Source organism: Myotis lucifugus, unplaced genomic scaffold (assembly GCF_000147115.1).
Source record: "Myotis lucifugus unplaced genomic scaffold, Myoluc2.0 scaffold_126, whole genome shotgun sequence".
In the NCBI taxonomy this organism is placed as follows: Eukaryota; Metazoa; Chordata; class Mammalia; order Chiroptera; family Vespertilionidae; genus Myotis; species Myotis lucifugus.
This window is the reverse complement of record NW_005871174.1, coordinates 3,659,556-3,673,473: the sequence shown is the minus strand read 5'-3', so window position 1 is coordinate 3,673,473 and position 13,918 is coordinate 3,659,556. Positions and strand designations below refer to the sequence as shown.

General features: G+C 37.5%; 1 protein-coding gene across 1 annotated transcript in view; it reads right to left on the bottom strand.

Moving 5' to 3' along the window:
• ZNHIT6 (zinc finger HIT-type containing 6) overlaps positions 1–13,918 on the bottom strand; it is a 59,749-nt gene that overhangs the window by 14,035 nt on the left and 31,796 nt on the right. Inside the window, exons 6-8 of the mRNA XM_006093918.3 lie at positions 13,142–13,210; positions 11,940–12,020; positions 10,150–10,227 (exon numbers count right to left, since the gene is read on the bottom strand). Of these exons, the coding sequence (XP_006093980.1) occupies positions 10,150–10,227; positions 11,940–12,020; positions 13,142–13,210 (228 nt within the window). The remainder of the gene's footprint in view (positions 1–10,149; positions 10,228–11,939; positions 12,021–13,141; positions 13,211–13,918) is intronic.

Here is a 13,918-nt window from a genome sequence, read left to right as displayed (position 1 = left end):
AACTCATAAGTCAAGGCCCACTGTAAAGATAAAAGATCTAGAGGCTGTACAGATCAGAATTTTGTATGCAATTTAGCACAAAGGAGACATATTATGTTAACAAGACTAAGGCTAATTAAATCCCTATGTTAATTAGGAGAGAATCTATGGAGGAAGAGGGATTCTAAGAACCAACAAATGAGGGGGGAGCTAGAGTTAGCAAATGAAGTGCCTAGATATTTAAGGCACTGTGCAGCCTGTAAGAATGTTTGGAGGTGGATAAGGAACAAGAGAGAATGCTTACTGAGTTTCTACTTAGCTTTAGATTTCTATTAGGAAACTTGTCCCAATGAAAACGTGGTAATTGTTTATTTGACTGTCATCCCCAACAAAGGATTTATTTCTATGAACTACCATTAGACTATGTATACATGTAGCAGACTACGTATACATGGTAGACCCAAATAAACATCTGAGGAATTAATTGATGAATAAATGCTAGGCACTGTGTTTATAGCATTTTCAAATGTATTAATTTTAATGAAGTACAGTGGGGCCTTGACTTACAAGTGTCCCGACTAACGAGTTTTTTGAGATACCAGCTGTCTCTAGGCCGATTTTTTGCATTGAGTTGATAGAGTAATTTGAGTTAACGAGCTCCTTAACGAGCTCGGTCTTGGAACGAATTAAACTCGTAAGTCAAGGCCCCACTGTACAAAATATATCTCTACAAGATAGGGATCTGGCTCTAAGAAATTGACTTACCCAAAGAAACTAAATTACAGTTACAGTTACAAAGCCAGGATTTTTACTCAGGTCTGTTTGTCTATAAAGTTTACGCTTTTTCTTCTATTAATTAGTTTCATCATAAATCATAAACATAATTCCTGAAAAGTATGTCATTTCTCTGCTAAAGGTCCTAAATTACCTTTAAATTATAAAACCTTATTACCGACTAGAGACCCGGTGCATGAAAATTCATGCACTGGAGGGGGGGTTCCTCAGCCTGGCCTGCCCCCTCTCACAGTCCGGGAGCCCCAGGGCAGGAAGTGAGCCGGTGATCAGGGGAAGGTGACGCCACCATCACACCTCTGCTGCTGCCACTGCCAGCAGCGCAAACCTCGGCCGACCCTGGTTACCTGAGCCTTAGACCGGCCGGGCAGCCGCCATCTGAGGCTTGCCTGCGCCTCAGGCGTTGGCTGGGCAGCTGCCATCCAAGGCTTGCCTGCACCTGGGCCGGCCCTGGGCAGCTGGGGGGCTAAGGGGACTGGGGAACTCTGGAAGCAGGTGCGCGGGGAGGGCCCGGCTGTGCTGTGTGCCTGCCACCCTGGCAAGGCTGAGGGGACTGGGCACTGCCATCTTTGAGGGCGTGGCAGTCAATTAGCATATTCTCTCTTTATTAGATAGGATACTAGTTTGGCAAGTTACACTTTAGAAATATTTTCACCTATTACATTTACTCTTTACAAACTAGTTGACGAATAGTTATTCTTTCCATCATACTGATGAGGAAAACTGAGTACCCTTGAGGAGTTACAGCTCCATAAGGACCAAGTAATAAGATTGGAACCCAGGCCTTCTGGATTTAAAAGTAATTGAGCTGACAGTGAGGATAAGAAAAGACTGAACAAGGGGCATCTAGAACAAGTAAGAGCCTTATAAAGCCCTCTGTAAGGCGTTTTTTAAAATGTATAGCTGGTCACTATTTTATCACATTTCAAAGCTTCCATATCATGAATAGACTAGGATCTTTTACCAGTGCAGCTCTGAACTGCTGAGCTTTCTGAATGGAGGCACATGTCTGTACTAATCAACTCATGACTAGTGCCCCATGTCAAACATGTATGGTCCTTATCTACATGGATACATTAAAGTCCCAAAACAAAGTGCAGCAAACTGCTAATTCAATTATTGTATTTTTAAATATGAAAACTAAAAGACACAGAAATGGATGTGGTGTGATGAGATCTAGACATCTGGAGCTTAAGATTTAATGAAATGTGTAAGTGAAGATAGCTGCAAACCAGGATTTGAGCTGGGGAGAAAGGTTGAAAATATATCTAGATTTAGGAGTTATTTGTACAGAAATCACAGCTGACAATATCTTAAATAAACAAGCTCCTGAAACTTCATATTCTTCCAATATCCCACTTATGTCAAAAAAAATGCAAAAATAACATGACTGGATAGCTGCCCCCTTGTGGTTAGTGCCTGTCTGAAGCACAGCTAATCCTATATAATAAAAGGCTAATATGCAAATCGACCGAACGGAGGAAAGACAAGTCACTATTACATGCACTGACCACCAGGGGGCAGACGCTCAACGCAGGAGCTGCCCCCTGGTCGTCAGTGTGCTCCCACAGGGGGAGCGCTGCTCAGCCAGAAGCCGGGCTCATGGCTGGTGAGCACAGTGGGGGTGGTGGGAGCCTCTTCTGCCTCTGTGGCAGTCGGATATCCCCCAAGGGCTCCTGGACTGTGAGAGGGTGCAGGGTGGGCTGAGGGACCCCCCCCCCCAAGTGCACGAATCTCGTGCACCGGGCCTCTAGTATTGAACATAAGAGTATGTATGTTGCAGAAGTGTAAAAAATTATTACTTTTTTAAAATAAGTAATACAGAGTCCCACCAACAACACAGAACAGGGTAAGGATTAAAAAAGGATAGAGAAGCTGTATAGCCTCAGAGGCCAACCCAAAAACACTGCCGCCCAGAGGCTGAGCCACAAACTGACTCTTAGGTGAATACAAATTAAGGCAGACTGGATCACAAATACGGCCTGCTTTAAAATCAGGACTGTGATTTACAACACGGAGGAACAGTGTAACGCAGGGAAATTCAACACTCTCCTAAATACCTGGCAGGACTAAGGCGAACCAGGCTGAAGAGTAGAAGAACCGAAAGACCATCACTACTGCAAATTTTTTCTTTTTATTTTTTTGCCTTTTTACTAAGAAACTAATTTTTTTCTTTCTTTTTCTTCTTTTTCCATCACCTGATTTTACCCTTTCAATTACTACATTTTTATTTTTAACCAGTATTATTACTGCTACCATTTTACCATTTTTTAAAGTGCCATTTTATTTACTCTTTATTTTCTTTTGGGATTAGTGTTCTCCATTCTATTTTCATCATTCCTTTAGCATTAATTTTTCCTATCTCAATTTCACCTCTTTGCTAAAACCCTCTTCCTCACTTTTCCCCTTTTGGTGTCCTGTTTCTCTTACCCTATTCCTGCTTCAGATTTTCCCAATTCCGTCTTTTTACCCCCTGTCTAATTCCACCCTACTTATATATCCTATTTCCAATCCACTGCTCTAAATCCTTATACACCTATTCTTTATCCTTCTTCACTTTCCAAACTTTTTTTTTCTCTTATCTTTCTATTGTTTTCTTGATTGTTGAATATATTGGGTTTTTTTTTAATTTGTTTGTTTTGTTTTGTGTTTTTTCTTTTTCTTTTTTAGGACTGGTTGTGAGGTTATTTTTCTTTTTCTTTTTCTTTTTTTTTTTCTGCTGGTTTTTCCCTTCCCGCCCCCCCTCCCCCACCCCGGTTATTTTTGTGCTTCTGTTTCCCCTTGCCCCTCTTGATATTATTGGTGGTTTGTAGTTTGCACTCATCTCCAGGGATCTGTTGCTGGAATTTGTTGAGATTAGTGGCAGTTCTATTGGAGTTTGCTCCTCATACAAATAGTCTCTTCCCCGCTTCTACTTCATTCTCTCTTTTCGCTTTTTTTTTCTTTTTTCCCCCCCTCTTTTTTCCCAATTCTATTTTTGCACTCCTTTTTTGTTTGTTTTTTTCTTATTTTTCTTTTCTTTTCTCTCTTTTATCTTCTTCTCTTCTTTCTCCCTTATCCCCTAATTCTCTTAATTTGGGTGGTCACCTTTATTTGGGGTTATTAATATCGTGAATATACTTGTGTTCAGTGCCTGGTACGTTGTGCCTTGTTGTGTTGTATTTTGTGACTTTAAATCAACGCAGCAGATCCAAGCAACAGCAGCCTCCTGATCACCACACCCTCTGTCTGAGGAACAGCAGCTGTACGTGAAGCCTACCCCCACCAGCCAGAAGAGCCAACACAGCTGTGAACAGCACCCACCAGAGGAGCTGCTGCCAACTGGGAAGCAGCTGCTACCGCAACCGTCTGAGCAGCAACCACAACCCAAGGAGCCCCTGCCACCCAGGGAGCAGCCACTGAACGACTCAACATCTACATATGTCAGCGAGATCAAACATGGGTAGGCAAAGAAACCCCCAAAGAAAGGAAAAGGAGGACTCGCCAGAAAAGCAGCTAAGTGAGACAGAGGCATGCAACATGACAGAAAAAGAATTCAGAATAAGGGTCCTAGAGTGCATACACCGGACGGAGGAAAAAGTCAACAACTTATTCAAGAAGCAAGAAGAAACAGATGAAAAAATCAACAGCTTATGCAAGAAGCAAGAAGAAACAGATGAAAAAATCAATTACTTATGCAAGAAGCAAGAAGAAACAGATGAAAAAATCAATAACTTATGTAAGACCCAACAAGAAATGAAGAGCGATATAGCTGCAATAAAAAACACCATTGAAAGCATCAACAGTAGACTAGGAGAAGCGGAGGACCGAATTAGTGAATTAGAAGACAAAGAAGCAAAACACACCCAAACTGTACTGCAATTGGAGAAAAAAATTAAAAGACAGGAGGAGAGCCTAAGGGAGCTTTGGGACAACATGAAGCGAAACAACATACGAATAATAGGGGTGCCAGAACAACAGAAAGAGGAACAAGGATTAGAAAACCTATTCGAAGAAATAATATCAGAAAACTTCCCTGAGGTGGGGAAGAAAAAAGTCACACAAGCACAGAGAGTCCCAAACAAGGTGAACCCGAAAAGACCCACACCAAGACACATCATAATTACCATGGCAAGTGTTCAGGACAAAGAGAGAATCTTAAAGGCTGCAAGAGAGAGGCAGAAAGTTACATACAAGGGATCTCCCATTAGACTATCAAATGATTTCTCAACGGAAACACATCAGGCCAGAAAAGAATGGACAGAAATTTACAAAGTGATGCAAAGCAAAGGACTGAATCCAAGAATACTCTATCCAGCAAGGCTATCATTCAAATTTGAAGGGGAAATAAGAAGCTTCACAGACAAAAAAAGTCTAAGGGAGTTTATCACCACCAAGCCGGCAATGCAAGAAATGCTAAAGGGACTGGTGTAAAAAGAAGAAATAAAAAACTCAGAAAGAAAACAGCCACACACAAAAAAAGAAATGGCTACAAACAAGTACCTTTCAATAATAACTTTAAATGTAAATGGACTAAATGCTCCAACCAAAAGACATCGAGTGGCTGAATGGATAAAAAACCATGACCCATACATTTGCTGTCTACAAGAGACCCACCTCAGAAGAAGGGACTCACACAGACTGAAAGTGAAGGGATGGAAAAATATCTTCCAGGCAAATGGAAAGGTAAAATAAGTAATACATAATATAGTCAACTGCCAGACATATAGAACTTTTTGTCTTAAACCTATTTCTTCCTTTTACTAAGGAAGTAATCTGTAAGATTAAAACAAAAACTTATATTCAGAGTCAATTAAATAAGATGTTGGCTTGAATGCTGCACTTCATAATACATATTTACTGAGAATGATATGCTTGCTATGTGCCAAGCACCGGGCTCAGTAGCTGACAGGCATCGTGTCATAGTAATTTTCACAACAATGCAGTATCATTTCTATCTTGATCCAACTTTCAGTTAGGAAAACAGAAGCTTAGTAACTTTCCAAGGTCTATATCAAATTTATAACATTATTTTGACTTTATAGAAAATCTACTTTGATGTAGGTTTTTGAATAAAAGCAAAAAGATTACTTCAAATGTCACATAATTTGGGTTAGGTTTGAGAGAAAGTGATTTAATAAATTTAATATTTGCAATGCTGAAACTTTTGCTCTACAAAGTCTACTCTTGAATTTTTTAAAATAAGACTTACTTTTTCACAGTTTATATATTCTGAAGAAATATTACTATTTCTTACTGGAGTGATATAATCTCACTCTAAAGAAATCCTAATAATAATACAGTATTAGTATGGAAAGGCCATTTTTTAAAATAATGTTTCTGAAAATGATGCTACTTCTACTTGAAACTCAACATACACTAAACCTGTCCAGAAAACAGGCCGATCTTTCAGATAAACAGGTCCATGCCAGAAACCTCCATCTCCTAGGCTACATGTCTGTTTTTTTAGCCTATTCATTCTTGTATAAACTCCAATTTTTATTTACATGTGTGGAAAATTAAATATGCTTAATTAATGGCTTCTGGGTAAATTTGAAAGAAAATCATCCCACTAAAGCTTAAACCACATCCTTATCAAAACTAGGATTTTATATAAATATCAAAGCAGCAAAGTAAACATAAAGAATAGAAAATGTATCTAAGCTTCTTTATGAAAATAAACTATTCCATTAATAAGTAAAATTATAACAGAAGCCTAAAATTTAGTAGATTTGGAAAATTACAAGTGCATGGGCAGTAGGAAAGCTGGGGGTATTCTAAGCTCATCAGTCAGTAATAACTTCAGTGAGCAGCAGAACAATGGCCGCCTCTGATAGTGCCCTGCATTCCTGATGTAGGCTTTTCTGTTTCAAACCATTTATTTACATTCTGAGAATAGACAGCCTGTAAGAAATGATGCGGCAAGAGAGCAAGTGTGGCCTTGCTAACACAAGCACCTTATGTAAATTCTCCTCCACTGGAGCGTCTGCCCCTGGTGGTCAGCATGCATCATAGCGACCGGTCATTCTGCCAGTCATTCTGCTGTTCGGTCGATTTGCATATTAGGGTTTTATTACATAGGATTATATCTAGATAATACTATGGTTTTAAAAATAGTTACTTAAAAAATAAAATGTTTCTAAGTGTACTCCCATAATACCTAATTTCATTATTCATGACTAGAGGCCCAGTGCATGACATTCATGCACTGGGGAGAGGGGATGGGGGGGGGGGGGTTCCTCAGCCAGGCCTGTGCCCTCTTGCAGTCCGGTACCCCTCAGGGGATGTCCACCTGCCGGCTTAGGGGAGCGGGCCTTAGCACTGCCATGGAGGCAGGAGAGGCTCCCGCCACCACCGCTGGGCTCGCCAGCTGTGAGCCTGGCTTCTGGCTGAGAGGCATTCCCCCTGTTGAGTGTCTACCCCCTGGTGGTCAGTGCGTCATAGTGACCGGTCATTCCACCATTTGGTCAATTTGCATATTAGGATTTTATTATATAGGATTAGAAAATACTTATAATACTGGGAAGTTTTGTAGAAATTAGGATAACTATATCTTGAAGCGGACTTAACTGGAAATGTAGGTCCACCTTAGGACAAAAGCTACCTCAATAGGAGTTTCTGACATTATTACTGCCTTAAAGTGATGCCACTACTACTCCAAATTAAATAAGGTGGGCCCTTGCTGGTTTGGCTCAGTGGACACAGTGTGGACCTGCGGACTGAAGGGTACCGAGCTTGATTCCAGTCAAGGGCACGGACCTCAGTTGCAGGCTCCTCCCCGTCTCGTGTGGTCAGGCGTGTGTAGGAGGCAACCAATCAATGTGTTTCTCTCACATCAATAGTTCTCTCTGTCTTTCCCTCTCCTAAAAATCAATGGAAAAATATCCTTGGGTGAGGAAAAAAAAAAAGGTGGAATTTTTAAATCCCAAGTTTTTGGACCTAGGTTGTAACTGTCTGCTGCCTCTTCTTTGGTGGTATTTTCATATGACACAATGAGTTCAAGTAAACAACTCAAACGGGGAAATCTGAAGAAAAGTTTTCTACATAGATAAGGTAAAGTCAAAGTATTTCTCAGGTATTCCTTAAAGTTAACACCACCCACCTTTTACTTTATTAACCTATTATTTCTTCCCTCTTGGGGATAAAGAGTAATCCAAAGCCCAACTTTGGTCCTCCCTGGGTTCCTAAAGAAGGAAGATTATAAAGTAAAAGAAAATAAAAGACTTAAGGAAAATGAAGCAGAGAAGCTGAGTGCCTAGAATTAGGTCATCTGACCTTCATTTCAGTGCATTTCAGTGACCTTTTTGGGGGGTTCAGGTTTACCTTCTTTGACTCTGTTAAAATAAATTATACCGATCTACTGGCATCCTCCTGTGTTCTGTTATCCTGACTTCTTTCTATGCAACTGAATGAAATGGTTTTCCCAGCCATTTCCCCCTGGATCATGTCATGCATTTCTTTCACATTCCTAGAAAACCCTGGTCTGCTAGGACAAGCTGAGATCTCCATCCCCTTTGCCTCTTCAAGAATTTACAATACAAATTTCCAAGTTAAAAATGAATGCTATCTGGGCCCAACAGTCTGTCCTATAGTACAAACTTTAAAATACTCAGTATCTTACATTTAAAACAGGAACAACTACCAGGTTGTCAGGCAAAGACTGGAAAACATGTTATTCCCATGGCCTAGAGAAGTTGAGATGAGACAACTATCCAAAAAGTAATTTCACTTTTAACAAAAACCCTCAGGTAAGTGTTCTCTTAGAGGCTTATGAGACTGAAGCCACAATATATTCATCAAGTATGCACCAAAGTATGAAAAATGAATAACATTTACATGAACTACTTAGATAAAATATGGTGTATGTTAAGAAAGAAACTAAATTTGGAAGAGGAAACATAGATAATAAAAAACGAAAAAATTAATTAATGACTGACCAGAGGTAAATTCTAAGGGAGAAATGCAAATTATTTTGTGTAGACATGAGTTATATGGAATCCACTTTAGGATTTTACTAAACAAAACGGAAAATATGCACCTTTTACATCAGTGTTTCTCATTAATTATGTTTGATTACCAATTTCAGAAATAATCGATTTTGGCTAGCATGGATGTTGTAACTCTGAATAACGATCTTTGTAGAAGCCACAGAACTTTCTACCCTCTTATTTGGGACTCCAAATCTTTTAGGGGAAGTAGCAGAGTTAAAGTATGAACTGCATTCTTAGCTATAAAAGTCTTATAATGTTGTAGGTAGACCTTTGTTAAGAATCCATTTATCTGTAGTAGTTATACTACTAAAAGCATGCACTTACCATGTGCTAAATGAATTACTTTAGTCCATCATGACAATCTTATAATTATTATTATCATTCCCAAGTTACACATGGGAAAACTAAGGGAAGTGAGGTTATATTTACTTACTAACATAATTGGCAGCAGGCAGAGCTAGGATTCACACATAGCTCTGCTTTCACAGCTTGGACCCTCAAACCTCTAAGCCAGTGGTTCTCAACCTCGGCTGCACATTAGAATCACCTGGGAATCTTTTTAAAATGCTGATTTCTGGGCCTCATCCTCCAGAAATTCTGTTTCTTTGTTATGGGGTGGGACCACAACATTAGTAACAAAGAAAGAATTTCCGGAGGATGAGGCCCAGAAATCAGGATTTTAAAAAGATTCCCAGGTGATTCTAATGTGCAGCCAAGGTTGAGAACCACTGCTCTAAGCCATACCAGCAAATCAAATTGTAGACAAGGCTAATCATACCTAGTCTGAGTTGCATCTAGGAGTTTTGTTAATTAAACAATGAAAACAGGGGAAAAGCATTAGGAGTCTTAAATGACCAGTGTTTTGCAATTCAGTAGCCGACACATAGCTGGCACTTAAGCAGATTGCAGGGACCCTTGGAGATCCCTTAGTGTAGTGTACTTCATTCCATTTAAGGAGGAACAGAGCCCAGTGATGTTGAAAACTTTACCAAATCATTCAGTTTGTTAGAACCTATCTCCCTTCACATTTCTATGCAGTGTTTTTTCCACTGTAATGTATGCAGTAATCAGCTAGTTACAAGAATTTCTGCATTTCCAAAAACAATTTGAACACTAGAACGCTGGAGCTGGAACTGGAACTCTGTTGAAGAGAATATATCTTGAAATAAGTTAAAATGCAACTTAGAAATCTTTTAGTTGCATATGATGTTACTTTAAAATATTCCAACCAGGGTGATTTTTCAACCAAAATCATCCTATAAGAAAGATTATTTAAAAATTTTAATTTGAAAGTCATTTTTAAAGCCTAGGCTTTATTAATAGCCAGATAATTAGTATAATAATTAGCTACTTAATTATATTGCAGAACTCTAAAATAATTAAATAATCGGGAGGGAAGCAATTTTACCTTACTAAATTTTGCTGCATATTTTCGACCTTCATTAAAATTTGGACCCCAGTCTGACAGCGAATGTAGGCTTTCAATCTGAAATAAAAATGCCACATTAAAAAAGCAATTTTTAATATATTTCAAGCTAGTGTCATAGAAGAGCATTTATGAATAGCTAGCAATTTTTAAAATTTATCTATACAAGCATAGAAAAAAGGTTAAATGCATTTTCTAACCAAGGATCTGAATTTTTGAAAGGTACCTTTCTCACCTTGGCTGGTGTTGCTCAGTAGTTAGAGTCGGCCCACGCACCAAAGGGTTGTGGGTCCGATTCCTGGTCAGGGACACATTACCTGGATTGCAGGTTTGAATCCCAGTTCTAGTTGGGGTGCAGTGCATATGGAAGTCAACCAATCGAATTATTATTTCTCTCTCTCTCTCTCTCTCTCTCCCTCTCCCCTCTCCTGCCCCGCCCCCCACCTTCCACTCTCTCTGAAAAAAAAAAAAATCAATGGAAAAAATATCCTGAGGTGAGGATTAACAACAACAACAAAATTACCTTTTATTCCTTTCTGTATAATTAAAGAACTTAAATTAAAAATAACTATTTCAGTAATTAATCTTGCTATTTAACTTCTTTAATGTATGCAATTAAGTGGCAAGTATTTTGTGTTATTACCAGATATATGAACAATAATAACAACTGGATTCTCAGTAATTAGAATGAAACAACTATTATACCTGTCCCAAGACACTGTTTGATATGTGACATGGATCTGATTCAGTCTTGGGCTCTACCTTTTATCAAAAGTACATGCTGAGATTTAACTAGAACTGAATCAGACATTTCAGAATCCACTCAGTATAAACTTTAAACACCAAGTTACTGGAGCCAAACCAAGCATTCATATCCCAAGCAGGTACCATCTGGTGAAAAGAAAGTCAACTGGGTTCCTGCCTAGGAACACTAATAACAAGCATTCTAATAATAGTTCCCTTTTTAAAGCACTGCTTAATATGGGCTAAGCCTTGTAGTAGGAACTTATATATGCTATTTTTTAAGCTTCATAAGAATCCTATCTAGTATATTATCATCAATCTCATATTAATAATGGAAAAAATTAAGGCCCAGAAGTGAAGTAACTTACCCCTGATCACATAGCTTATAAGGAACTGAGCTAGTTATTCTAACCAGACCTTCATTACTGATTCTTTCCACTATGCTATGTTAATTATTTTTGTCCATGTTGTATTTTTGGACAGGAGACAGAGTATATCTTACTTAGTTTTATGAAGAGTTGGCTGAAACAGGATTTCCTGCCTGTAATAGTTACTTGGAAACTCCTAATTTTCAGTTTTGGGTTCAACCTGAAAGGCATTTTGGTTTAAGGGTTAAGAGTGTAGACACTGACTCCAGACTGCCTGGGTTTGAATCCCAGTTTCCCTGATTAGCTACATGAAGTCACTTAACCTCTTTATGGCTCAATTTTCCCTTCTGTGAAATGGCTATAATACTAGTAATCTACCTTAATGGGTTATTGTGAGGATTAAATGAATTAATACATTTATCATTATCTGCTTCAAAGAGTCTGGAACACAGTACAGAGTAAATACAGACTACTGTTATAACTATCCAAAAGCAGCATCTCTGACTGACAAATCCTTGAGTAAACACCAAGGAAATGGAGCAGAAAGTAAATGGCACTGACATATCACATAAAGTCATGACTTCCCATATTAAATATGCACATAACAAATATCTCGACATTTTAAATAATTCAGAAAGTGAAAAGATTTTAAAAACATACCTTTGACGAATTACAGGATCAGACTTTTCTGGGTCAATGTAAGTTGCTAAGATTTCATTAATAGTTTTATCGTCGGGTACTCTTTGCAACAAAGAAAACAAAAACAAACTTATTATTTATAATTTTCTACTAAAGGTGTTAACTTAGAATTACTAAATCTTATAGTGTTTTTGTTTAAGTAATTGAACACAGACCTTTTATTTTACTCTTGGCAAAATATAATGGCTTGTTAAGCATAAATTACTTAGAAAAATAGCTTTAGAAGATTTCTTGGACACACATAACAAAGTCTTAAAAAACATTATTTTGAGAGGATCCCTATAAATTAATCACAAAAATATGAAGCCTCTTTTAACACGCACCTATGCTCAAAGATGAAAAGGAAGAAGTCAGGATGAAATACATTTGAAAGTTGTAGAAATAAAAAACCTGAAAAAAGGTTTCAGATGATGCTAATTTCAGTGCATGTTCAAGTTTATTCATAATAAATCATAAGACCAGGTTAAAAATTGGATACTGCTTTTTCTGGAAACAAAGCATTTTAGGTTTCCCAACTTTTCTACATGTATTGTTCTAACTATAAAGCTATAGAAACAAAACTAAGACAATGTTTTGAACTAGTAACTAAAAGTTGCAAGGCAACATTTAAAATGTAAAATGCGTAAAATGGCAAATATGTAACTTTTCTCAATCATTTACACATATTCTTATATACTATTTTGCTAAATAGCCCTATCTGAAAAATTTAAGTCTTTTCACTGTCTCTCATTTGGTATGCACTTCAAATAAAGTTTTTCAACTAAAATCTATATGACAATGACAAGAAGGGGCACTATCTATTATATTTAGATATATGCTAAATATATTAATTAAAAAGCAACTTTAAAATTTTCATAACTCAAGGAATCAAATTGTATACAATCATTAAAACTTTTAAATGATACTTGAAAATGTTCACAATATGGAAAAAAGGATAAAAACTACTTATGTAACTTAATTTCAATTATGAGTATATGTACGTACATTTCTAAAATAATATATTTGCTGCAGACACACATTACTAATAGTAGTAATCCCTGCTGATGTTTGCATTTCATTGTATCAATACACCACAACTTAGTTATCCACTCTACCACTAACACACATTTATTGACATCACATTTAAGTTAACAAGTTCTTAATAGACAGTGGTGATACTATACCTTTTTTCTATGTACACAGCTTGACTCTGAGGAAATTGGAGCTTCACATGCCAACAAAACTGTTGTTTTCTAAGAGAGAAAATAATCACGTGAGGCTCAAGATAGTCAATAAAAGTATGAACACAAATCAAACTTCCTAAATTTTTTGTTTTCAGAGAATGATTCTAAAAGTATTCTTAGATTTTAACATGTATTTTCTACTAAGAGTTATTACTCTTTTCTAGGATTCTTAGAGGCTATGCTTTTCAAGCAATATACTTTGAAGAGTTTTTAAGGAGAAAAAAAATGAAGTGAAACAGTTCTGAATTCCAAAGACTTCACATTCCCGAATTAGAAGGCAATTTCTCATAAATCAGGGGCATTTGAGATCAGCGTGCTACTACTTAAAGTTTACAAATAAAATTTCCTCATGGCTAAATACAATGAGCTGATGTCTCTGCCTGACTAGTCTGGAAATTAGGTGAATGAAGTATTGTCTGGTTGAGACCAGCTGGCCGCAGATACACTTATGAGCCATGAGTATGTGCATTCAGTAGCAAAACAGCAGACAAGTCGGTTGCTAAGCAGAATGCACTCTAGGCTAGAGTCCCTTTGCTTTCAAGTCTAAACTTTGATACAGGATCGACAGTAATAAATAAATGTCTGATTTTAGAAAAATGACCATATGTTCTATTGAACATATCTAAATTTGGTGACACTAAACACCATTCCTTTAAAAAAAAATATTTAACACTGCTCAAAACATTAATCCATCACAGAAATTTAAATATCTTCACT